Source organism: Pyrus communis, chromosome 8 (assembly GCF_963583255.1).
Source record: "Pyrus communis chromosome 8, drPyrComm1.1, whole genome shotgun sequence".
NCBI lineage: Eukaryota > Viridiplantae > Streptophyta > Magnoliopsida > Rosales > Rosaceae > Pyrus > Pyrus communis.
The window spans coordinates 26,376,330-26,400,528 of NC_084810.1; the positions used below are offsets into that span (position 1 = coordinate 26,376,330).

Genomic DNA, 24,199 nt, shown 5'->3' on the forward strand with positions numbered 1-24,199 from the left:
CGTCTCCTCCAATAATCAAAGTAGTCTCCAATGATTGTTCATCAAGTGAAAGGTTATTTTAAGAGATAAAAAACACATCATAAAGGCATATGCATTAAATTATTATAATCTAAATATTTAAACCACTACATAATAATATATTATAATATACAAAATAAAAGAATGTTATAATAGTACAAAAAGTTGAAAGCAGAAAAGCAACGATCTTCATCAGATTCGAATGGATCACGGGCAGTGGTTTGGGTATTATAATATATTATTGTGGGTAATGGTATGGATATGATAATGTTAGTCTCGACTTTCAGAAAAGCAAAAGGCTTTATATTTTATTATCAGATTAAACTTTTAGTTTCAGTAGTCACTATCCAGGAGTGTTGCAGACAGAGACGAAGGAGACGACGGAGCACTTGTGGACGGAGAAGATGGAGACGACGGAGATGACGGAACGGTTGCAGATGACGGTCTGATTCATGAAAGTCTCCCAAGCAGAGTGATTTATGTAATGAGGTTCGAGAGGTAAATCCGAATTTTATTTTATTTTTCTAATTATCTTCCGATTTTAGAGTGATTTCAGTTAGCGAACTTCGATCAATCACGATTCTGTGCAGATTTATTGTGATTATTTTTTATTTTTCTTCTGATTATCCTCCTATTTTAGTTTCAAACGCATCCGAAAAGTAGGATACTTGTATCTGCACAATACGATACGCGTATCTTATCAGTCCTAAACGTATCTATGCTGATCCTTCGTCTACCTTTTCTGTTATCAGATATCAGAAGAACCAAGCTTAACCATCCTCTCATAGTCATTGACATTCATCCAAGGCACAGAACGTTCTCAACTAAGGAAGATCCAGGTTGGTCATCTAGTTATCCAAATCCTACATAGTTTTTCTCCGTTTTTGGTGGTACCTATTTTATTGTTTGAACTTTGAATCTTACAATTTATTTTCTCTGTTAATTAAAAAAAAAAAAAAAAAAAAAGGACAGGTATGGAAATTGTTAATTTCGTACTACAAGTTGCTGGGTTGGTATGGACTCCAGTGAAGCGTAATGTGGGTTACTTGGTGCATTACAAGAGACACATACAGTCTCTTGAAGTTCTGGTAGAAAAGCTTGAGACCACGCAGAATGATTACCAGCGAAGCGTGGATGCGGCGTTAATGAATGGAGACGAAGTTAAGTCCGAGGTTCAAAAATGGCTCAAGGATGCTGACAAGGCCATAATCGATGCGAAAAGACTGAATAATGAAGCCGGAGAAAACAAAACATGCCTTGGAGGCTGCTGCCCGAATTTGAAATGGCGTTACACTTTAAGCAAGAGAGCAGTTAATGGGACAGAAGAATTGAACAAGCTTAAAGAAGAGAAAAGGTTTGAAACAGTTAAGCTTCAAGTTCGCCGGCCCGTTGAGTTTGAGTCCACCATGTCAACAGGAGATTTCGAAGCATTTGAAGCAACAAGGCAAGCCATGGATGGGGTCATGAAGGCACTGAAAGATGATAACGTCACTGTCATCGGGGTTCATGGAATGGGCGGCATAGGCAAGACAACCATGGTGAAACATGTTGGTTTGCAAGCGTGTAAAGACAGGCTCTTTGATCATGTGATTATGGCTGTCATTTCCCAAAACCCGAACCTGGTTAAGATTCAACAACAGCTTGCAGAAATGCTGGCCTTGAATTTGAATGAGCAGACAGAAATGGTCAGAGCAGCTAGGTTGAAGGAGAGAATAATGAGAGGAAAAAAGATCCTTATAATTTTCGACGATATTTGGAGGGCAATAGATTTGTCTCTCATAGGGATCCCCGACGACTACGAGCTCCAAAACTGCAATTCCAAGGTCATTCTCACGACAAGGTTACAGAATGTATGTCATGCCATGAACAGCCAAGAAAAGATCCATCTCCATACCCTATCAGAAGAAGATTCTTGGGCCTTGTTTGTGAAAAAGGCAAACAGGTCTTTTGAATCAACCAATTTCTATGACATAGCCAGGAAGGTAGCTGGAGAATGCCGTGGTCTCCCAATTGCTTTGATTGCAGTTGCAAGAGCACTCGGAGATAAGGACTTGGAAGAATGGAGAGAAGCAGCTCGACGACTAGAGATGTCCCAAACTACCAACCTTGATGACGAGGGAGATGTGTTCAGATGTATAAAGCTGAGCTACGATTACTTGAAAGGCAATGACGCCAAGTCATTTTTCTTACTTTGCTGCTTATTCCCGGAGGACTCTGATATCCAAATCGAAGACTTGCTGAAGTATGGCATCGGGAAAGGATTGTTTCGAGATGCCAATTCAATGCAAGAAGCCAGAAGCACAGCGCATTTGGTGGCCAAGTACCTTAAAGCTTGTAGCTTGGTTTTGGATGGTGAACAAGACGGATGTGTAAGAATGCATGATGTGATTCGGGACATGGCAATACTAATTGCATCATCTGGGGATGGTGGCCAAGGATTCTTAGTAAAAGCTGGCTGCGACTTAAAGGATTGGCCAAAGAATTCACTCGAAGATTACTCCGCAATCTCCCTAATGGGGAATGAAATCCGCAATCTTCCTGACGAGTTGGTATGTCCAAAACTCGAGATTTTATTACTACAATCAAATTTTGAAATAGAGGAGATCCCAGAAGATTTTTTCCAAAGCCCAAATGCATTAAGGGTGTTTGACATAAGTAGTACCGAAATTATATCATTACCCTCATCATTTAATCTCTTAACCAAACTCCAAACGCTGCATCTAGATCGTTGTCAGTCAATAACGGATGTATCAATTCTCGGAGAATTGAAAAAACTGGAGGTTCTTAGTATGAGAGAATCTGGTATTGAGGAATTGCCAGAAGAAATTGGACATTTGACCAATTTAAGGATGTTGGATCTCACTATGAGTACCTACATTGCAGTAATTCCATCCAATGTGATATCGCGGCTGTCCAAATTAGAAGAACTATACATGCAACTGAGTTTTGCTGATTGGGGCAAGAAAGTTGAAGGAGAAGATGACAAAACTAATGCTAGTTTTGATGAGCTAATTTGCTTGCCTTACTTAAACAGTTTGAAGGTTGACATATCTGATGCAGAATGCCTTCCGGAAAATGTAGGGTTCTTTCGAAATTGGGTAAATTTCGATATATGTATCAGCAGAGACCCAGTACATCGGTCCATGAATGTGCACTTATCAAAGAATATTGTTACTCCATATTCAAGAGCCTTGTTTCTGGACACAACAATCAATACACTGCCGGATTGGTTTAACAGCACAGTGACAGAGAGAGTGGAGAAAATAATCTACTTGGAGCCTAGAAGTTTAACTGACATTCTTGAGGAGTACAATCATGGGAAGTTGCATGGACTCAAGTTTTTGCATCTCCAAGAGTGCCGTGAGATAGTAACTTTGATGAACACAGAAACTAGGGTTCCAAATAAGCCTGTGTTCGAGAGCTTGGACGAGTTGCATGTCTTCTGCTGGGAGCGCTTGCAACAGTTATGTGTTGGTGAATTACTGCAGGGGTCGCTTGGAAATCTCAAGTTCTTGGAGGTGGAGCAGTGTGAAGGTGTGGCGGATGCGCTTGTTCCATCTAATCTGTTGCAGAGACTACAAAATCTTGAAGTACTAATTGTATGTGCCACTGGTATGGTTTATATATTCAAATCTCAAGGGCTTGAACAAGGAGAAACGGTCTTGACAAAATTGAGAGAGATGAAACTGGAGAATCTACCGGAACTGACGAACATATTGAACGGTCCTGCTCAGCCTGCAATGTTCCATAACCTTAAAACTCTGGCGATTTCCAAGTGCAAGAAATTGAAAACTCTCTTCACATTCGACATAGCTCAATGTCTGCAGCAATTGGAAGAGCTTTGGGTGGAGGAATGCCATAGCTTGGACAAACTTTTCGGCCTAAGCGAGGGATTAATAGTGCAGGATGACGAGATCATTTTTCCACAACTGAAGAACTTAGCATTGCAAAGTCTTTCAAAGCTGACAAGCGTACTCGCTGGAAATGCTACACTTTTGTGCCCTTCATTGGAATACTTGCATGTGCTGGACTGCCCCAAGTTTTCAACCTCTACTTCTGACTTCCACAGCAAAATGGAAGTCCAAGTAAACAATGAGCAACATTTCCACCTTCTAAGGAAAAGGTACGTCTCTGTCATGCATAAATTTTCATTTGTCATTTCCTTTTCTATCTATTTTCTCTATTTCCTTCTAAGGAAATGGCTAAAATCATCACAAATCAAATACCAATTGTTGAATTGATCAAAATTAATTACCGACGACATATCAATATGACACTGAAATTTAAAAATAAATTGAAAAAGGGTCCAATGATCTCCAACAATTGAGTAACTTATTATGATAATGCACCTAATTGTTTATCTTTTGCTTTGAATTTTTTTTTTAAAGCTTAACATTACAGAATGCTTTATAAATTTGTTTGGAGAGCAAAAACCAAAGCAAATTGCTGAGTTATACTTCTCCTTTATTTTGAATTGACCTAAAGGTTGTGGGAGCAGAGGTAATTAAGTTTCCTGGAAGAAGAAGCTGATGAACAAAGAAGCAAGAGGAATTTCTCAAGGTCCACAAGAAGAATAATATTCCTCAAATATTTTCCTATATTTTTTTTAATAGTGCTCCATTTTCTTTCTACTCAAACAGAAAATATTTTCTTTTGTACCTAAAATACATTTAAGTTTTATATTTTTGGTTGTTGGGAGATTAATGTTTCTAGGTTTTTTTCTGCCTACCCTTCCATCCATGGATGGAGCCAGAAACTTTCTCAGAAGAGGCAACATTACTACAAAATTATTTATAACTAGCGGTCCAAAAACCAACAAAAAACGTATATTACTGTGGGATTTTAAGCAAAATCTGACAGAAAATGGATGTAGTGGCGGATATAATAAGCGACAGAATTGTCAACGTCAGGAAATGAATTTTCCTCATCTCTATCAACTTCGAAATATAAAGGTTGGTTTCTTTTCCTTTTCTGAATCAAATTATTCAAGAAGCAATGTTAGCATCATGTCCCTCGACTTTTTTCTTTAAATCTCTTTCAACCTTTCTCAAAACTTTGTCAGTACATCCAACATCTGCAATTCCACTTCCCTCATTCTTCATTATTCTGAATTGTTGACTTGTAGGTACATTTGCACTACTTAGTCTTTCCATGTAAAGCTTCTTTGCTTTCGAAACTTTGCGGTGTAAATGTAGCAGGTGTACCTTTGTAGGGGCTGAAAGTACATGATCATGACATTGTTCAAAGTTACAAGTAGACCACTTTGTCCTAGACTTGTCGCGAGAAATGTTTAACTTGGCCTTACAACACACACACGTTGATCCAAGATTCCTTTCTTTTTTGGTTGACGTATTCTTCTTTGTCTTCTGATAAGTCTTATTCGGTACATCTTTTAAACAAACAAATTATTTGTAGGTAATTTCATTCGTTCCTTTTTTCTTCTAACTTGAACTCATTCTGACCCTAAATCCAACTTCTCATGCATAATGATTGTCAAAATCATATGCTTACGTTATTGATGTAAGTTCTTGGCCAACTTTGGGTTTACGTTCATCTGCAACTTGTTCTTCCATAGTACAATTTGCAAATTAACATTGACAAAATCCTTTTTAAAATATAGTTTACTTATTTCAAGAAAAAATTTCCTAAAATTTTTTAATCTGAAACCTCTATTTCTTTTTAATTTTTTATATTTTAATACATCGATATTTTTACACTATGAGAGGGGGAGTTCGATTAAGCCACACAATGGGCAACCTAATTTGGTGTCGAATTTGCCATTCACCAGATTCGAGCCTAAAACTTCTCACTTCCAAGTGAAAAAGAATATTACCAGACCGTAGTACCGAGTGGCAAAAAAACAAAAATTAAAACTAATGTGAAAAAAAAAGGAGTTGGGCTTGAACCCGTACCACGTCAATTTTTTTATTTTTTATGTAGTGATATTTAAACACATATTTTTACCTTCCACATACTCTTGTTAATTTTTTGTTATTGTTCTTCTTCAATTAACTCGATCTATCAGCTAGAAATTGAAAGAAGTGTGTAAGAGGTAAAAGTAGGTGTATGGATAAGCACTGCCTTTTTTTATCAACAACAAGAAGAATCTAAAATTGAAGAATCAAGTTGAGACGGCGTTAATGAAATCATGCAATCGCTCACGAGTTCAAGAACAACTCAAAGAAAGGTTGAAATCAATACAACCACAAAGAAAATACCTTAATTTTTTAGGAAGTATGTGCACGCTGCCTCTGTGTTGACTAAAAAGAATTAACACGTGAACCCTTAATTTTTTAGGAAAATTGATGAAAATTTTTTGAAAACTTTAAGTTTTAACGATAAGAACAAAATAAAAGATAAAGTGAATAATACCATGATTGATTTTTTAGTGTTAAAATGTGGTTTTTTGTTAAAGTAAACAGTACCAGAAACTTTTCGTTAAAATTCCCTAATTTTTTTTTAATTAACCCACTCTATGCAATTTGTTTAGGTATAACAAGATTACATAACCTCATCATTTTGTTATCCTTAAATTGATCTAATAGCTCATATAAAAGACGTCTCACGTGTCCTCAAAATGAGGACCTTATAAAAGATCTATACTAGTATATTGTTATGTGCAAATATGTATCATTAAATCAAAGAGTCCTCGTATATTAAAAAGGTTTGATGTGGCATGAAAACTCCTCCGCTTAGGAGAAATTTTTAGTTGTGACAAGAATACAAGTGGTACACCATGTGTTTTAATAAGAGTGATGGGAAATTTTATTTTTTAAGTTATTAACTTTTTAGCATACATATCCCACAATTTGTATAATGACACGTGATGTACCATCCCGTATATCGGCCACATTAAAAAATCTCTCCTGTGATTTGTCCAATGGCAAGCATGTGGGGCCCACATTTGAGCGCCACATGGATTCCCGAAATAAAAACCAACAGCCAATAGGAAACTCGGAACTGAAACTGAACTATTAACTGAAAACATTAGGGCGCCACAGGAACTAGTTTGAAGTCCGCGACTTCCCTTCCGACCTATCTCCAATCCCCAATCTCCAATCCGTCCGCCGGAATTCAATTTCTTCGAATTCACACTCCAAGTCCAATCCCCACTCTCTTCACCCCGCATCCCCTCGAAATTCTATTTATGCCCCACAATTAGAGCAGGTGTTCCAATTCCCAATTCGCTCGCATTGACGTCAATCGATCGCCTTCTCCATCACTCTTGGTGCCCTAATTTCAACTTCTATGAGGTTTTGGGACCACACTGTGCTTGAAATTAGGTAAAATTCGGCGAATTGATCTGTTTTGGAGGGTACCAGTGGGTGCAAGTTCAAGTTCTCGATGAAACTGATCGAATTTTCGACGTGGGTTCGCTAAATTGATCGACTTTCGACGTGGGTGTGCTAGGTTTTTAGCGAAAGTCTTGGTTTTAAGGAGCGGTGATGGACTACGAGCTCTCTGATAGCAGTGGTAAGCTAAGTTGAATTTGCTTATCTGTTTTTCAATTTTGGTTTTTAAGTACCTTTGTTCTTCCATTGTGTAATCTATTGGTTCTCAGAGTAATTTTGACTCAAATTCTTGAATTTATGTTAGGTGTGGTAGAATTTGGGTTTAATTACTGCTCTGGATGTACTTTTTTACTGTTGAATTCATCATTTTAGTGGGTTTGTCTTGAAATTTAACCTCTTTGGTCGACCATGGTAGAATTAGAAGAAAATTTAATTGTAATGTAGTGTACCCGGCTTGTGCTCCGAGGTAATAGGATTTTGTATTCGGCTTTGCTCTTTCTTTTACTTCTTATAAGTTGGTTTGGAAGCACCATGTAAGACCTTTAAGTTCTCCCACAACATGTACTTAGATGCCATTATTTGGAGATTGACTCCGATTCGGGTATTCCATTCTTCCCGTCTGTAAGTTGGTCTTGCTTATTGTTTTGAACCTTGTATATTTGCATTCTGAACACTGGGTGGACACCCAAAAGATAGTTACTCTTTTTTGTTGCTTGGAATTGTTTTTTCATCCTCTAGGGATTAAAGTCACTCATAATTCTCTGTGGAATTTGGTTAATGGTAGTTAGGTCCTACTATCCTGATTCTAGCCAAGGTCACTGTGTTGGAGAAAGAAGCTAATTGTTTGGGAAAAGAAACCTACTGGCATTAAGAGTTTTCATATTGGCCACATTTCGTGTGGTTGTTGTTGTTTTGGTTTTAGCGATTCAGTAAAGTTGATAATTAATGCTATGTTATGGCTTATATTAGTTTAACCAAGGATGCTTTAGTTTAGTGTAGAAAAAATGAAGGATGCATTTTAAGCATATTATAATGTTTTTGTTTTAAATACCTGCAAGGCTGTTATTTAACGTTGATACTGCTCTTAGATGCTATAGCAACATTCTTAGTGCACCGTGCATGCTTCTAGAACCCATCTTCTGTATTATCAGAACATGTTGGTAAGATTTTCATTTTTAGTTCTTTTTATGCTAGTGTCAGGATACATTTTGAGGAAGGAACACATTCTTATGTGGCTTGCCTGGCCTCTGGAATATAAGATCCTTATTTCTATATACATATAGTTGATGCCTACCTTGTGAGGCACAGATACAAGAAATAGCATGCCATTATATGTGGCATGCATATAGACATGTATATAATTGAAAAAGTTGGCTATTGGCAGGGACAAGGGCCGTAGAAATAAAAAGGATTTTATGCTTTGCTATTGCAAAGTTCTTAAAATACCTAAGGGGCTTGTTACTGAAGCTAGAAATAATAGTGTGCTATGCTCTGAAACATTTGCAGGAACGGACGATGACTTTCCGCCGTCTCATCAAAACAGGTTTCAAAGAGGAGGCCGAACTTCTGGGAATGGAAGATCTGCTGCCGTCAGTTCTGCTCCATTACCTAGGATGCATGGTGACATGGAAACCCAGATTCACCGCATTGAGCAAGAAGCGTACTGTTCACTTCTAAGGGCATTTAGTGCTCAATCTGATGCCATCACCTGGGTAGCTGTTTGATTAATTATTTGTTGTTTCTTCTTTCGCTTGTCCTTTGGATCAAAGTATTATTTGTGTTAACTTAGGCTTGAAAGTCAGTTCTAATGTACTTTACAGGATAAGGAAACTTTAATGACAAATCTTAGAAAGGAGCTGAGAGTATCTGATGAGGAGCACAGAGAACTTTTGTCGAGGGTCCATGCCGATGACATGATCCAGAGAATAAGGTCTGATAATATTATCCCATGTTGGTTTGAGCACCAAATATGTATTACATTTGGATAGCTCTGCATTTTTTACGAGACATGTTATATTATATACTATTAGGCAATGGAGAAAAAGTGGGCTTCAACCTGGTACACTTAATGCTGCTCAGCCTGTTCATGACCCCCTACCTAGTCCAACTGTTTCAGCATCACGTAAGAAACAGAAAACATCACAGTCCTTATCCCTCGGTGCTCCAACTCCTGCACTGCCTCCATCCATGCAACCATCCTCTTCAGCCTTGAGGCGAGGTCCTCCTCCAGGACCTCGGAACAAGAAACCAAAATCTGTAAGTTGAAATAATTCTGGGTTGAGAAAATGGTCCTATGCTGTTTATATGTTCTTAGATTTGTTTTTACCTATTCTTTTTCAATGGAGTTTGTTGCCTGCTTTTGAAGTCCACACAATACCCTTCCGCAAATATTCCTTTAAGGCCCCAGGCCGCTAATCGAGGTCCTGCTGGTGCCTTTGTGGGGAGTGAGCCTGCTGAGGGAGAAACTAGTGATCCGTTAGTAGGAAGAAAGGTTTGGACAAGGTGGCCTGAAGACAACCACTTCTATGAGGCTGTTATAACTAATGTCAACCGTGCTGAGGTATGCTCTTGTTGTGAATTCTTCTGAACCTGATTAAGCATTAGTAATTAGCAGTTTGACCACACGATTCCAATATAAATCTTTGTGAAGTCTAACAATTGTCAAATGTTGGCAGGGTTTACATGCTCTGGTTTATGATATTGGTACAGTGGATGAGACATGGGAATGGGTCAATCTAAAAGAGGTATACTGCAACTGATTCTCGTTTCTTTCGTAGGCCTTTTATCCTTTTGTAGGATATAGTCTGTCTCATAAATAATTAAATTTCAAATCTCAAAATCAAAGTTCTTTTTTTTTTTGGTTACGTTTTTGCACATTATGACAAATGAGTTTGTGCGGGTTTATAGCTCTGGTGGTGAAGAGAATTTACCTCTATACCTGAGGTCCCAGCTTGATTCCCCTGCCGTATCCCATCTATTGTTGACTGAAAACCGAAAAAACAAATGATTTCCACTCAGGAAAATCTGAAGTTGCTTTGCTTTTCTGTGCTGATTTTTGCAATTGATTTTAATGGAATAGGTTTTTGAGTTACAAAAAAAACATTGAAGTACGTCCAGCACTACTGGTGGCATTAAGATGATTGAAACTTAATGCCAAGTTTTTCAATTCATTAACCATTTTATTTATAATAAAGCTGTGAATGCAGATTGATTTAGCTACCTCATAATCAGTATGTAAATCTTCATATCAAAAGCTTGTGTTTTTTGATACCGAGCAGTGTTCTGATACATTTCACCATTGGTGCGTTTGATAACCACATAGTTTTTAGTTTTTTATTTCTCACTTTTTGTGCTTAAGATATGGGGAAGAAGGATGAACAAGGGTGTTGGGAGACCGAATACATGCTTAACATTGTACTGATAGTGTAATGGATTGTGGACCTTGTGGCCCATTGAATTGTGTTTGTGATTTGCCTTGTGAGCTCATTTCCCGATTGCTTTTAGCTAATCGTTATTGAACCTTCTAATGGCATAGATATCTCCTGAAGATATTCGGTGGGAAGCTGATGATCCTGGGATTTCTCGTAAAGGTGGTCGACCTGGACCTGGACCTGGCCGAGGGAATAAAAAGTCCACGGCACGTGGTGGTGCAGTTTCAGGTGCAGGAAGAGGTAGAGGGACTGCAAAGGGTTCCAAGAAGGATTTGCCCCCGCAGCTAAATGGCATTGGCAGGAAGGCAATGAGCGATATTGAAATACTTCATACAGACTCGTTGATTAAAGAGGTATGTGTACAACTATTAAGTTTTTTCTTACCCGCTTTTCCTCCAATTAGCTGGTGGTAACTTGTTTTTCCCTCTTTGCTTGAAACTATAGGTGGAAAGGGTTTTCAGAGCCAGCCATCCTGACCCCATGGAGATTGAGAAAGCCAAGAAAGTTCTCAAAGTATGAATTCAAGCATCTTTTTGCTTTATTTGCTGATGCTCTTTTATTGCTGGGATTGTAATGGTTTATTTAAAATGCAGGAGCATGAACAGGCACTGGTCGATGCAATTACAAGACTCGAAGATGCATCTGACGTTGAAAGCGGTAATAACTAATTGCATTAACCCATGTTCTATAATACATAATAAAGCTCCACTGCCTTGTGTTGTATCTTTAGTCCTGATTAGGCAGATTTGACTGGTACTTACTGAGTACAACTCCAGTTAAATTTTATCTCTAATTTTTTTAATCAAGGTTAAAAATAATAACAAATCTTGTATTTTACATTAGTGAGGTTGAATCACGAAATTATGTTGTCTTGCTACCGTGTTACATATATATTTTTCAGCAAATTATTGCAGTGAATGTATCTCTGAAGCAGCATGGCTGTGCAACGTCTAGTTAATTTTTGCTTATGACCAATGTGCCATTTTTCTTCCTTCTTTGGCTTCAAAACAGATGAACATACATTCTCTCAAAGACAATCACTAGACCAAGAACGAGGATGGAGAAAGCGGCAGTATGATGAAATGGCTGAAGGTCGGGCAGTTGACGGCTCAAATGGCAATAAAATGACAAGAGAGGGCAGAATTGCATCAGATGACCAACGTTTTGAGGACAACGACATATGACATTTGAGAAATGTAACATCCAGTTACATTCCTTCTTGTACTATTTGTGCCATATTCTGAATCGATGACAAGTCAAGCGGATGCTTTAGCCTAAGTTCTAGGTTTCGTTTCAGTTTTAGTTTAACCGTAAGTTGAGATAACGCTTGCTGTAACTTATGTTTTCGGGGTTGTACTGGTTGACACTTGACCGTGTAAAGATTGATTTAATGGTGCTCTCTCTCTCTCTCACTCTCTCTCTCTCTCTCAAATTTACTGAGACAGCAGCTTAAATTATACACTGAAGGCACATAGGAAACCAACTAAGCTCCTGCAAACTACACACGGTAACAAGTTAGCGTATACACACAACGGCGTGGAAAGATCCGATCAGTTCTGAAAGGAACAACTCCATTACGGATGGTTGATCATCTACAATGAAGCAATAAATTCAAGGATAAGATTCACCATCTGTGCATCATAAGCAGGGCCTTCCATTTGGAAGTGGCTTGCTCCTTCAATCAGGTGCGTTTCAACACGACCGGCTGCAGAACTTAGCTTGTTCTGTAACTGCTTCACGCTCGTGAACCCATCCTGAGTCCCCATTACGAAGAGTTTGGGTTTTGAGGATTGTAGTACGGCTTTGTGGTGTCTCCCGAAAAGGATTGAGGCAAGCATGCCGAAAGGATACCCCAGACTAACATAGCCCACGACTTGTTCTATCTGAGCTACTGCGGAGCCTGCAATTGGAGCACCTACACCAAACACCAGACAAAATTTTTTGATTATACATACAAGGAAATTATGTTACCCCCGACTTGTATGATCGTTGAACTAACAAAACTGACAGGACTACGAATAACATCTTATATTTACCGACCAAGCCTACAATGATGCTACGCAGTTCATACCAGAAAGATCCTAGATCATGCTTCATAGTTTATCGCAAGATTATTTGCAGAAAAACCATCAATTTCTCACTAAAACTGTTTGACCTCAGGACTTTACTTATGTCCTCCTATTTATGTTCATATTGGAATTACTGGAGACCATAAACAAGTCGCCAATTACCAAAAATCGCAATTTGGAATCAGAACCAACAGAGAGTTATGTAAGTGAAGGAGCAGCAGTGCGAGGCTGTAGTAATAGACCTATCCAAAACGTTCATCAATTTACAGAGCAATTCGAAATTATAACGCTACTGGATTTTATCGAATCACAGCTCAAGTACTTTTGTAATTAAGCAAATTGGGTAATGAGTCAATCTCAAAGTCACTAGACCACAATCAGTAGAAACTTAGGCTCTTATGATCATTTATCATTTCTTACAACACATACAATTGCCGGTTGACCTAGAGAAATCTATCATAGTTGCACATAACATTCTTCACCACAGTTCCATTTGCTTTGAATGTGATCAAAATCCCAACTTTTGAATGATCGAAATACAGTTTGATCAGCAACACGAAACTCAGAAATACTCCAAAGAACATTACCAAATGAAATCCCAACTTCATGTTCATCACACCATATGAGAAATCTAACATTACAAAACGAAATCCTAGCCTCAAACAATCAATTCTCCTTGAAATCCAAAGCGTACTTTAATTTTTCGCCGGTGCTTCCAAAATTAATTAGTTGGTATCTAAATAAATTCTGATCACTTCTGCAAACTAATATTCAAATTACAGATCCACAAACCAATTCACCAAACCAATAAAAGAGGCAATCTTTTAACCACCAAAAACTAAAACACAATCCACAGATCCACAAAATCATCAACCTAAACCAATTAAACAAGGAATCCATCCACTACTTACATGTAAATAACCCATTTAATTTATAACCAACACGCTTAATCCAATAAAAATTGCAGAAACATATTCTAAAAGTGCAGAAAAACTTAAAAAATATTTATACCTGCAGAAGAACCCACCAACATAATCCTGTCAGCAGATAGATTCTCACAAACCCATTTGCACACAGAAATCACATCCTTAATTTCTGCAAACCCAGTGAGAGAAGCCCTCCCTGTTGACCTCCCAACCCCTCTCATGTCAAAGGTCAAAGCTTTATAACCACTGTCTGCCAACCCAGCTGCTATTCCTCTCAACAGGCCTTGGCAGCCGCCAAGGACGGAGTATGGGTGCACCAGAACCACCACAGGGCTGCCCTCCTTGATGTCTTCTTCTTCTCTGGGTTTGAAGAGCCGAGTGCTGAGCTTGACTCCATCGCTGGTCTCAACTGTGCAGGACTCCACCGTACAGTTTGACATCCAGGATGGGGAGAGAGAGAGAGAGAGAGAGAGAGAGAGAGGAGGAGGAGGAGGTGACTGCTATCAAGTTGGTTGGGCAATGTAGAATGGAAGTTGTTGGGCTAGCTAGTGAGAAAACTGGTAGAGCCCCTACACTAGACATGGGATTGGGATAGGGATGCATGCTTTGTGTTCCTTTTGGGCTTAAACTAACCGAAAACTACTTAATGATTATGTGTGTTAGAGCATATTACTGTTTTTGGGTGGATCCATTTCTTTATTTGTCAGTACGTAATTTCCTCCTCAAATATAAAAGAATATTTTTGCTCATCACGACGTGATGATGATGCTTATCACTCTACCACCGTTGGATGAATTTAAACTTCAAAACTTGTGTAGTAGATAAACACAAATCTCAAAATTCAAATTCATTCGATGATAATAACTAGGGTGGTGAACATTATCACCATTGGAGGGTGATAGAGCAAAAATGCACCCAAATCTAAAGAGTTATTTCTCGTTACAATTGTAGTTTAACATGTGTACATTTTTTTCTTTTGTAGTTTTAAGGAGTTACTTTTATATACTTGCTAGATGATGATTTTATAGTAAAGGAAGGATGATTTTCTTACATGTAAGGAGCAAAGTAGTGTCTTTAGTTGTCACTGTCAAGACATTTTCTAACTATGGAGATTCCCTATAAAGGACATCACGTGATTAACGTTCTTTCTTATAGGAAAAACATTTCTAGAATATCTCATCTTATGACCAATTTTATGTAACTTTAATCTCATTTATTGACATAGTTGATTATTTAAGGGATATAATTGCTCTTTAAGCTTTGGATTCTAGATTTTAGAACCCTAGCCTAGAATCTTAGGGCTCGTTTGATTTCTAGATTGACTTAGCTTAGATAATTCACTAGATTTATTGAATTTTAAATGAAAATAAGGATATCAAATTGCATATTTTGTCAAAGTGAAGATGGAAGATAAAGAAATCATGAAGAGAACTTGTCCCTCTCAATCCTACTATTTTTGTGGGGATTAGGAGGGAGAAGTATTCTTCTTTCTCATCTTCTACCTTTACTTAGACAAAATGTGCAAGTTGACATTCAAATTTTCATCCATTATTCATTGAATTTAATGAGTTGTCCAAGCGAAGCCAAACATAAACATCAAAGGAGGCCTTAAAGTTTAAGATTTAAATGGTGATTCTTACCTTAAGACGATCAACCGTGTTAATAAATAAGATCAAAGCTGAAAAAAAAAGAGCAAACATGAAGTTTTCTCAACATATCACTGCCCAAAGAATAACTAGTGGTAATTATTTTGCTTCTTAATTTGGTCACTTGGATTGGCATGATGACAGTGTAGAAAGTTTAAATGCGTTTAGACTGAAAAACATGGTCAATAAGACTGGTTTTATGTTCATGACTGGGTTTTTTTCTTATGAAGTTACATCAAACGGATCGTCTAAAGTATATGGTTTCTAATTCATGTTTTTAGTATGGAAATTAGATTGTTTATGTGCAGTAGCAATATGATTTACGGGAAGGAGGATTCGAAGTTGGAAGTAAGGGATGAGGCGGGCACGCTATCCTACTAATTTTGGTTTGTCAAATTAAAATTGGTGTATCACCGTAGGACCAAAAATAAATTTGGCCTAATGAATAACAGTAATGAATTAATAGCCTATGCCTAATTGAGGTTTGCAGATTTTGAGCTGTATGGAAAGTATTAGTCTTCATTGTAGGTTTCATGAATTGCATCCTCTCCACTACTGTGGTAATGAGTCACTTGCAAAGATTAGTCAATTGTTGTCACCTGAGTTTGTTTGTTATTCTGCTTAGCCTTATTTTGTAGCGAATGTTGTACTATACTTGCAATAGTTTATACTTCAACAAACTTTGATGGCAACATTTTTTTTTTTTTTTGTAATTTACCCAATTTTTATTTCAATCATTTACTTGTGAGACAAGCTAGACCTAGTAGTTTGGTTGAGAAAGTGCATTTAACTTAGGCAAAAACACCTGTTTTTTTTTTTTTTTTTGGTTGTATAATGTGTATGTGGAGTAGAATATAATAATATCCTCAGGTGAGCGCGACCCTTTGGGTGTTTGATTGCGGGTCTATGAAAATGAACCCCAAAGCTTGATTCGACCCCAATCTTTGGTTGGTTAACCACAACATATTTATTTCTAAATGAATCATCATAATCTATGTCCTTTAGTTCTTTTCACTTTCAGATAAAACGTGCTGGTTACGTTATTTTTAGAATATTCACAAAAATGTAAATTTGTGTATGTTTGTCACATTCAACATGAAAGTTGTCTTTAAGTACATTTCCGCTAAAGTTTTTATTCTATCGACACATTATTTGATGAATATAATTGAAGAGTCCGACTTTCCTCTGACCCCATTTAACTTTTGTCGGGTAATAGGAGCTTTGATTGGGACAACCCAGATGGCATAAAATGTGCAAAAGAAACCACACCAGTTTAGAACATGACAACCCCGTCGGAAGTGGCCCAAATTATTCGGGAAAATGCAATTTTTTATTTTTGTGAAATATTTTTGTCATGTTAAGGAAAGTTTTATAAAGCATTTGAAAGTGGTTTTATAGTTTATTGAGCCACAAATATATATTTAATAGAGTACTTATGCCGAAAATTGAAAAATAAATGGACAAATATGGCATTGGGGCCCAAAACATTGCCGGAACGGGACTTCATCCACAAGAATATCAACAAAATTCTTACATGAACTCTCAAAACCTCATGCATGGTATGGTGCAGGTGAAAAATTAAGATTTTATGAAGATTTTTTTTTATTTTCAGGAAATATTTCATGTGGTCATTAAGAGATGCTTTGTAAGGTATTTAAAGAGGTTTTACCATTTATTGAGCCACAAATATATATTTAATAGAATATTTTATCTGAAAATTGAAAAATAAATGGAAACAAATAGTAGTGGGATCCAAAACATTAACGAAACTATACTCTATACTCAAGAATATCAACGAAAAGTTCTACATGAATTTTCAAAACATCACAGTACATGAAGGTGAAAACATATAGAGCTTATGACGATTTTTGAACAGCTTTTTAAAACCGCTTAAAAACCATGATGGTTAGACCATTTTTTTGAGAAAAGTGCAATTTTTTATTCTTGCTAAATATTTTCCGTCATGTTTAAGGAAAAATTTATAAAAAATTTGAAAGTGGCTTTGCCATATATTGAGTCACAAATGTATATTTAATAGAATATTTTATCTAAAAACTAAAAAAAATAAACGAACAAAAATATTACTGAAGCCCAAAACATAGTGAAACAGGACTTCAGCTACAAGAATATCAACAAAAGGTCTTACATGAACTTTCAAAACGTCATGGCAGTGAAGGTGAGAACATATAATATTAATGACCATTTTTTAACACTTTTGCAAAGCCACCTAAAAACCGTGATAGTTAGCTCACATTTTTTTTTTTTTTGAGAAAATGCAAATTTTTATTTTTGCGAACATTATCCATTATGATTAACAATAATCTTTTAAGGCAATTGAAAGATATTTTACTATTTGTTGAGCCCCAAATGTATTTTTAATGGAATAATTAAGCCAAAAACTGAAAATAAATGGACAAAATTTTTTGGGATTGGAATAAGCTAATCCGGGTTGCGGATGTAAGTATTGCAAGGAAAATATGTGGTATTCGTTTCTCATTTCGCCCTCAGGCATTGAATTTTCAATGGTCTTCTCATCTGGACTTCTAGTTTGAATACTCATTAGCGACAAACGAATGGACTTCATTTCTTTGTACATATGCATATGTGATATCGATATGGCTGGCAACTAACCTTCGTTATTTGTAACGTACCAAGTCTCAGAATGGTAGGTGGTCAGTTACAAACATACAAGAGTAGGGAGATATACAAATAACATGTATGCGAGGAGGGAAAACTAAGCAAGAAAATGGGAACTGAAATTATTCCCACTCATATGTTTCTTGTGTGTTTTCCAGGACAGGGACACATAAACCCTATGCTCAGATTAGGCAAACGCCTAGCTGCAAAGGGGTTTTTGGTCAGCTTCTCCACCACTGAAAACTTTGGCAAAGAGATGAGAGCAGCCAACAGTGGCATCAGTGATGAACCCACACCCGTCGGCGATGGTTTTATCAGGTTTGAGTTTTTTGACGACGGTCTTACAGAACAGGACCCTAAACGCACGGACTTCGACTACTATGTGCCACTGCTTGAACTTGTGGGCAAGGATTTGGTAACCCAGATAATCAAACGGCATGCCAATGAAGGTCGTCCAGTTTCATGCCTTGTGAACAACCCATTCATTCCATGGGTTTGTGACATTGGCACTGAGCTTGGAATCCCTTGTGCCACGCTTTGGGTTCAGTCGTGTGCTGTGTTCTCGGCTTATTACCATTATCACAGCAAGACAGTGCCATTTCCGACAGAAACCGAGCCAAACTTGGATGTTCAGCTGCCAAGTATGCCACTTTTGAAGCACGATGAGATACCCAGCTTCTTGCACCCTTCCGACCGATTTCAGGTGAGTGTACACTATACACGGAAATGATCTCTTATACTTATGTTCATGCAGATTGTCAGTCTATACCACAAATTTAGGCAAGAATCAACGTGATCAATGGTTCAAATTCCACGGTCTAGCATCATAAGTACCTTGTGCATGGATAAACAGTCAAGGAAGCGATCATTTCCCACTTTATATACTACCAAAACAGTTTCTAAAGTTTTAGAACAGAACTACCATGTTTCTCATTGTATTTAGTCTAGCTAATTTGAAACTTACGTTATTCTTTCTACTATGTTAGGAAAAGGTACCCTGTATGAATTTCCACATAGACCTAAGGGGAAAAAACAGTTGTTACCTTATACTTAGCAAATAATTTTCAGGTTTTTGGGAGGGCGATTTTAGGCCAGTTCAAGAAGTTATCAAAATCAATGTATGTGTTGATAGACACGTTCCAAGAGCTCGAGCCAGAGGTCATCGAGCACATGTCCCAGTTCTGCATAGTGAAGCCCGTTGGCCCCTTATTCAAGAACCCAAAACCTCCCAAAACAACCATAAGTGGAGACCTAATGAAAGCTGATGATTGTCTTGAGTGGCTCGATTCCAAGCCTCCAACATCTGTTGTATACATCTCTTTTGGTAGTCTTGTGTACTTAAAGCAAGAACAAGTTGATGAGATTGCTCATGGATTATTGAGCTCTGGAGTCTCATTTTTATGGGTTATGAAGCCACCCAGCAAAGCGTTTGGATTCAAAGAACATGTTTTACCTGATAAGTTCTTAGAAAAAGTTGGAGATAAAGGAAAAGTGGTGAAATGGAGTCCACAAGAACAGGTTTTAGCTCACCCATCTGTCGCATGTTTTGTAACTCACTGTGGCTGGAACTCTTCAGTTGAAGCACTCACTTCAGGCGTGCCAGTTGTGACATTTCCTCAGTGGGGTGACCAAGTCACCAATGCAAAGTTCTTAGTGGATGTGTTTGGTGTAGGGCTTAGATTGAGCCGTGGGGTGGCTGAGAATAGATTGAGCATGAGAGACGAGGTGGGGAAGTGTTTGTTGGAGGCAACAGTTGGACAGAGGGCAATAGAATTGAAGCAAAACGCATTGAAATGGAAGCTGGCAGCGGAGGCGGCGGTGGCTGAGGGCTGCTCCTCCGACCAGAATCTTCAAGATTTTCTGGATGAGATTAGTAAGACCTGTGCTGCTTAAGAGTAATTTTCATTTTCCAAACTGCTTGTGTGAATTTTGTGTCTCTCTTAGTACTATAGTTCGGTATTGTTATAGCTTTTTCGATAAATTAATTGTGTATGCTATGCTTTGAGAATAATTCATTGAAAACTAGATTTAGTAGTTTAGTGTTTGATAATTTGAAATATTAACAGCATTGTGAATCAGGAAAAATAGTGTCATGGCATTTGGTATATTTAGGAGCCAAGTTAATTTCTTATCGTCAACTAGCCATAGAATCAGCTAATCATCAATCCATTAGTCAACTAACTTCAATCTAGTAATAATTACCTTAAAAAAAAAAAAACCTCTGGTAATCAAACGAGAAAACTAACATAGTCAAGCCAAATTTTTTTCTTCCCGAAAGTTCACTTATAGGACAAACACTAGAAATTAGTACCCGCGCGTTACTGCGGGATTACAAATCGTATGAAAAATTATGCTTCAAATATACAAAAGATCGTGTCATATAAGATTAATATCATTTAAAAAAAAATTGGACTATTAACATTAGAAAGGAGTGGTATACCAACCTTTTACAATCTGCACCATAGGCCATTGTTGTGACCAGGAGCATCGTAATCCACCCGGTATCCCATATTTTCGTATAGCCATGCTTTTATTTTTCCATTTACTGATGTTGAAAAGAAAAACTGAAAAACAAAGGCATAAGCTGAATTTCAAAACAGAGTAAATAATTCATAGGTGGCAAATGAAGAGAGACAAATCAAGGGATTAAAAAAATGATAAGGCGAAGTCCTTACATGGATATTTTCCTTGTTATGAGGGCACACAGAATGCACGGGAGCATCATGACCTTCGAAAGTACCTATAAAACACAAATCAATGTATAAGTTTATCGTGTTTTCTACGACCTATTGTATCACCACTTCTTCAAAACCAACCTTAATGGCCTTATCATCACCGCAAGGTATGGCACAAAGTTGCATAGCCGGGTTGCATAACGCCAAATCATTAACACTGCCAGCATGAGCATCGATCTAGAAATTGATAGAAGTATTAGAAAAGAGAACAGCAAAATGAAATATACTGAAAAGGTAGAAGATGCAGAACCTACCTCCAAATGCTGGTGAATCTCATTCCCACCAAAATAAGAATATAATTGGATATGCAACTCCTGTTTGAAAGAACAATTGCCCTTAAAATTTTGTAGAAAAAGCTACCGTGGATCGTATTCAAGCTTACCAAATCGAGAACTTACCAAATAGAGTACCATCGGGCTCCATAATATACGCTTTACTGAGACACATGGATCCTTGATCAGAGTTGCCTGGTCATTAGATTCAAATCGGTTAAGATGATTCCAGTGACATTAAATGTAAATGTCGTCTGTATAATGACTCGGTTGATAAGGGAAGATAGCTTCAGCATCATTGAACTCGCTCCGATATCCCATACCTGAAAACTTCTCGACATCAATTTCTCCCTAGAACTAACTTCCCACAAACTTATGTCCCCTGCGTTAGTTCCTATTGGTACAAAAAAACCCTTCTCAACTTGCTGCTTAAAACAAATACATATAATCTAAGAAGTAGTATTTCTTCTCTTTTGATTGAAAAGTAATCGTCTTGTATTCCAACAACATCATTAAAGGAAACCTCAGAGAAACCAACCCAGAAGTAGTGTATGCTGAACAGGATGGAAGTCCATGCTTGTGCTTGCGGCTCAAAGTTTTCAGACGCTCAACCACTGATTCGACCACATCACTGATCTCTTGTTGCAACTCTAATGTTCCAAACATTCGAAAAAATTACAAACACATTTTATTCTAACACCAATCAAGGAGTTGTCAACTCAAACCGGGAAAAAACGAAAAGAGAAAAAAACTTACCCAAAAAATAACAGGACCGCCGGAACTGTTGGTAAATCTGCGACTGACCAAGCGAGGATCAAAACCGCAAAATATCCTCTTAGCCAGGAAAACCCTAGCACAGGATCAGTTACAATTCCATCCAAAATTAACCAAAACACAGCAGTTAGAAAATATACCTCCTTTGCAGAAAATTAACTTCCCGGTGATGCAAAAACAACCGGTGCTCAAACGGAAAACAAAATCAGAAATAGATCCAACCAAAATCTGTGCAAATCAGACATAAACAAACGCAAAAACCACAAAATAATGTGGACTTAACGGATAGAAAAACAGCAACCCATATCGGAAAATACCCAGTTATCACAAATGTAACATATGGAACTCAAAAACTTTAAGAACAAATGACCAAACCCCTCCACTACAGCCGGCAAAGTTTTGGACAATGTAGGAATCGAAGCAAAACCCAAATCCAAGGAAAAGCAAATGGCTTTTCGAATTTGATTTATTTATTTATTTATTTTTTGGAGTTTGGCAGTTGTGATTTGTAGTTTTTAAGAGAAAGAACTGGAAAAATTTCTACTGGGTTGGTTTTTTCAGCAGGAAAGTGAGAGAGAGGAATCGAGATAGTCCCCCACATAAAAATCCAAGACTTTGTACAGAAAGGTTGCAGCTTTACCTTTCTTCAAGAACTACAAGTGAAATTGCAGCAGTTGCATTTGTTGGGTGGTGGGAGTCATTTCTCAGTGCAAGAGTTGCTGAAAATTTACCAAAATTTTAGTAAGATGAAGAACAAAAATACTAATCACATAACTCAAATTTAAAGCATAGTTTTGTAGCTCCTAAATTTTTCTAAAGAATGCAAACACTCTTGCATGTCTCAGGTGGCTATAACTCATGAATCCAAATCTCATTGAACGAGGCCTAAATTTTCTGAACTAAAATTTTTAGGTTTTAATCAATGATTGGAGATGGTCTAATGAATAACAATAACGAATTAATAGCCTATGCCTAACTGAGATAGTGTTGATTATGAATAATAATAAAGAATTAATAGCAACTACCCCAACCCCTCATGAATTGGATCCTCTCCACGATTGCTGTGGTAGAGGGCCACTTGAAAGGGCTAGTCAATTGTTGTCACCTGAGTTTGTTTGTTATTCTTCTTAGCCTTATCTTGTAGTGAATGTTGTGCTATACTTGCAATAGTTTATACTTCAACAAACTTTGATGGCAACATTTTTTTTGTAATTTACCCAATTTTTATTCAATCATTTACTTGTGAGAGAAGCTAGGCCTAGTAGATTGGTTGAGACAGTGCATTTAACTTAGGCAAAAACACCTGTTTTTTGTTTTTGTTTTTGTTTTTTTTTTTTTGGTTGTATAATGTGTATGTGAGTAGAATATAATAATATTCTTAGGTGAGCACAACCTTTTGGGTGTTTGATTGCGGGTCTATGAAAATGAAACCCAGAGTTTGATTCGACTCCAATCTTTGGTTGGTTAACCACAACATATTTATTTCTAAATGAATCATCATAATATATGTCCTTGAGTTCTTTTTCACTTTCAAATAGAATGTGCTGATTACGTTATTTTTAAAATAATCATAAAAATGTAAATCTGTGTACGTTTGTTACATTCAATATGAAAGTTGTTTTAAGTATATTTCTACTAAAATTTTTCTTCTATTGACACGTTATTTGATGAATATAATTGATAGAGTCCGACTTTCTTCCAACTCTATTTAACTTTTGTCGGGTAATAGGAGCTGGGATTGGGACAACCCAGATGACACAAAATGAGCAAAAGAAACCACACCAGTTTAGAACATGACAACCCCATCGAAAGTGGCCCAAAATTTTTGAGAAAAAATGTAATTTTTTATTTTTGCGAAATATTTCTATCATGTTAAGAAAAACTTTGAAAATGATTTTACTGTTTATTAAGCCACAAATATATATTTAATAGAATATTTATGCTGAAAACTGAAAAATAAATGGACAAATATGGTATTAGGGCCCAAAACATTGTCGGAACGGAACTCCATCCACAAGAATATCAACAAAATTCTTACATGAACTTTCAAAACCTCATGGTATGGTGCAGGTGAAAAAATATAGATTTTATGAAGATTTTTGTAATTTTGCAAAACAACCTAATTAAAAATCGTGATGGTTAGCTCACATTTTTCAGAAAAATGTAATTTTTTTTTATTTTTGTGTAATATTTCATGTGGTCATTAAGAGATGCTTTGTAAGGCATTTAAAGAGGTTTTACCATTTATTGAACCACAAATGTATATTTAGTAGAATATTTTATTTGAAAATTGAAAAATAAATGGAAACAAATAGTAGTGGTTCCCAAAACATTAATGAAACTATACTCTATACTTAAGAATATCAACAAAAAGTTCTACATGAATTTTCAAAACACCA

General features: G+C 37.0%; 5 protein-coding genes across 7 annotated transcripts; 3 read left to right on the top strand and 2 right to left on the bottom strand.

Moving 5' to 3' along the window:
- Positions 1–305: 305 nt before the first annotated feature.
- On the top strand, positions 306–4,698 carry LOC137742189 (probable disease resistance protein At4g27220). 2 transcript variants are annotated; one of them, XM_068481979.1, is made up of 4 exons: positions 306–516; positions 771–857; positions 986–4,141; positions 4,504–4,698. In XM_068481979.1, the coding sequence occupies exons 3-4, from the start codon at positions 993–995 to the stop codon at positions 4,520–4,522; spliced, it is 3,168 nt and encodes a 1,055-aa protein (XP_068338080.1). In that variant the 5' UTR covers positions 306–516; positions 771–857; positions 986–992; the 3' UTR covers positions 4,523–4,698. The 2 variants fall into 2 exon arrangements, with proteins under 2 accessions (XP_068338080.1, XP_068338079.1); XM_068481978.1 differs by having other exon boundaries at positions 991–4,141.
- A 2,298-nt stretch (positions 4,699–6,996) lies between these two features.
- Positions 6,997–12,156, top strand: LOC137742058 (protein EMSY-LIKE 3-like). The gene is made up of 10 exons (XM_068481801.1): positions 6,997–7,491; positions 8,817–9,022; positions 9,131–9,240; positions 9,341–9,566; positions 9,676–9,870; positions 9,986–10,054; positions 10,846–11,094; positions 11,186–11,254; positions 11,335–11,398; positions 11,753–12,156. Exons 1-10 carry the CDS (start codon positions 7,464–7,466, stop codon positions 11,923–11,925), a joined length of 1,389 nt encoding a protein of 462 aa, XP_068337902.1. The 5' UTR covers positions 6,997–7,463; the 3' UTR covers positions 11,926–12,156.
- A 47-nt stretch (positions 12,157–12,203) lies between these two features.
- Positions 12,204–14,299, bottom strand: LOC137742059 (uncharacterized). Its single transcript, XM_068481802.1, has 2 exons — positions 13,822–14,299; positions 12,204–12,656 (listed from the first exon to the last, which is right to left on the bottom strand). Exons 1-2 carry the CDS (start codon positions 14,174–14,176, stop codon positions 12,334–12,336), a joined length of 678 nt encoding a protein of 225 aa, XP_068337903.1. The 5' UTR covers positions 14,177–14,299; the 3' UTR covers positions 12,204–12,333.
- A 3,602-nt stretch (positions 14,300–17,901) lies between these two features.
- LOC137743366 (putative UDP-glucose glucosyltransferase) lies at positions 17,902–20,039 on the top strand. Its single transcript, XM_068483249.1, has 2 exons — positions 17,902–18,722; positions 19,088–20,039. The coding sequence occupies exons 1-2, from the start codon at positions 18,129–18,131 to the stop codon at positions 19,910–19,912; spliced, it is 1,419 nt and encodes a 472-aa protein (XP_068339350.1). The 5' UTR covers positions 17,902–18,128; the 3' UTR covers positions 19,913–20,039.
- Positions 20,040–20,225: 186 nt separating this feature from the next.
- Positions 20,226–22,813, bottom strand: LOC137743367 (protein TPR3-like). 2 transcript variants are annotated; one of them, XM_068483250.1, is made up of 9 exons: positions 22,441–22,813; positions 21,783–21,876; positions 21,565–21,676; positions 21,350–21,420; positions 21,153–21,221; positions 21,009–21,068; positions 20,836–20,931; positions 20,695–20,759; positions 20,226–20,583 (listed from the first exon to the last, which is right to left on the bottom strand). In XM_068483250.1, exons 3-9 carry the CDS (start codon positions 21,599–21,601, stop codon positions 20,562–20,564), a joined length of 420 nt encoding a protein of 139 aa, XP_068339351.1. In that variant the 5' UTR covers positions 21,602–21,676; positions 21,783–21,876; positions 22,441–22,813; the 3' UTR covers positions 20,226–20,561. The 2 variants fall into 2 exon arrangements, with proteins under 2 accessions (XP_068339351.1, XP_068339353.1); XM_068483252.1 differs by having other exon boundaries at positions 21,783–22,813.
- Positions 22,814–24,199: the final 1,386 nt, after the last annotated feature.

Bases quoted from the DNA above. Each gene is read 5' to 3' on its own strand.
- LOC137743366 (XM_068483249.1), top strand. From the start codon at position 18,129: ATGGGAACTGAAATTATTCCCACTCATATGTTTCTTGTGTGTTTTCCA. The intron at 18,723-19,087 runs GTGAGTGTACAC...AATAATTTTCAG, and splicing joins ACCCTTCCGACCGATTTCAG to GTTTTTGGGAGGGCGATTTT.
- LOC137742189 (XM_068481979.1), top strand. From the start codon at position 993: ATGGAAATTGTTAATTTCGTACTACAAGTTGCTGGGTTGGTATGGACT.
- LOC137742059 (XM_068481802.1), bottom strand. From the start codon at position 14,176: ATGTCAAACTGTACGGTGGAGTCCTGCACAGTTGAGACCAGCGATGGA. The intron at 12,657-13,821 runs GTATAAATATTT...TGTTTGGTGTAG, and splicing joins GTTGGTGGGTTCTTCTGCAG to GTGCTCCAATTGCAGGCTCC.
- LOC137742058 (XM_068481801.1), top strand. From the start codon at position 7,464: ATGGACTACGAGCTCTCTGATAGCAGTG. The intron at 9,241-9,340 runs GTCTGATAATAT...ATATACTATTAG, and splicing joins GACATGATCCAGAGAATAAG to GCAATGGAGAAAAAGTGGGC. The intron at 10,055-10,845 runs GTATACTGCAAC...CTAATGGCATAG, and splicing joins AATGGGTCAATCTAAAAGAG to ATATCTCCTGAAGATATTCG.
- LOC137743367 (XM_068483250.1), bottom strand. From the start codon at position 21,601: ATGGACTTCCATCCTGTTCAGCATACACTACTTCTGG. The intron at 21,421-21,564 runs GTTGGTTTCTCT...TTGTACCAATAG, and splicing joins TCAGCATACACTACTTCTGG to GAACTAACGCAGGGGACATA. The intron at 20,584-20,694 runs GTAAGGACTTCG...TTTGTTTTTCAG, and splicing joins ATAACAAGGAAAATATCCAT to TTTTTCTTTTCAACATCAGT.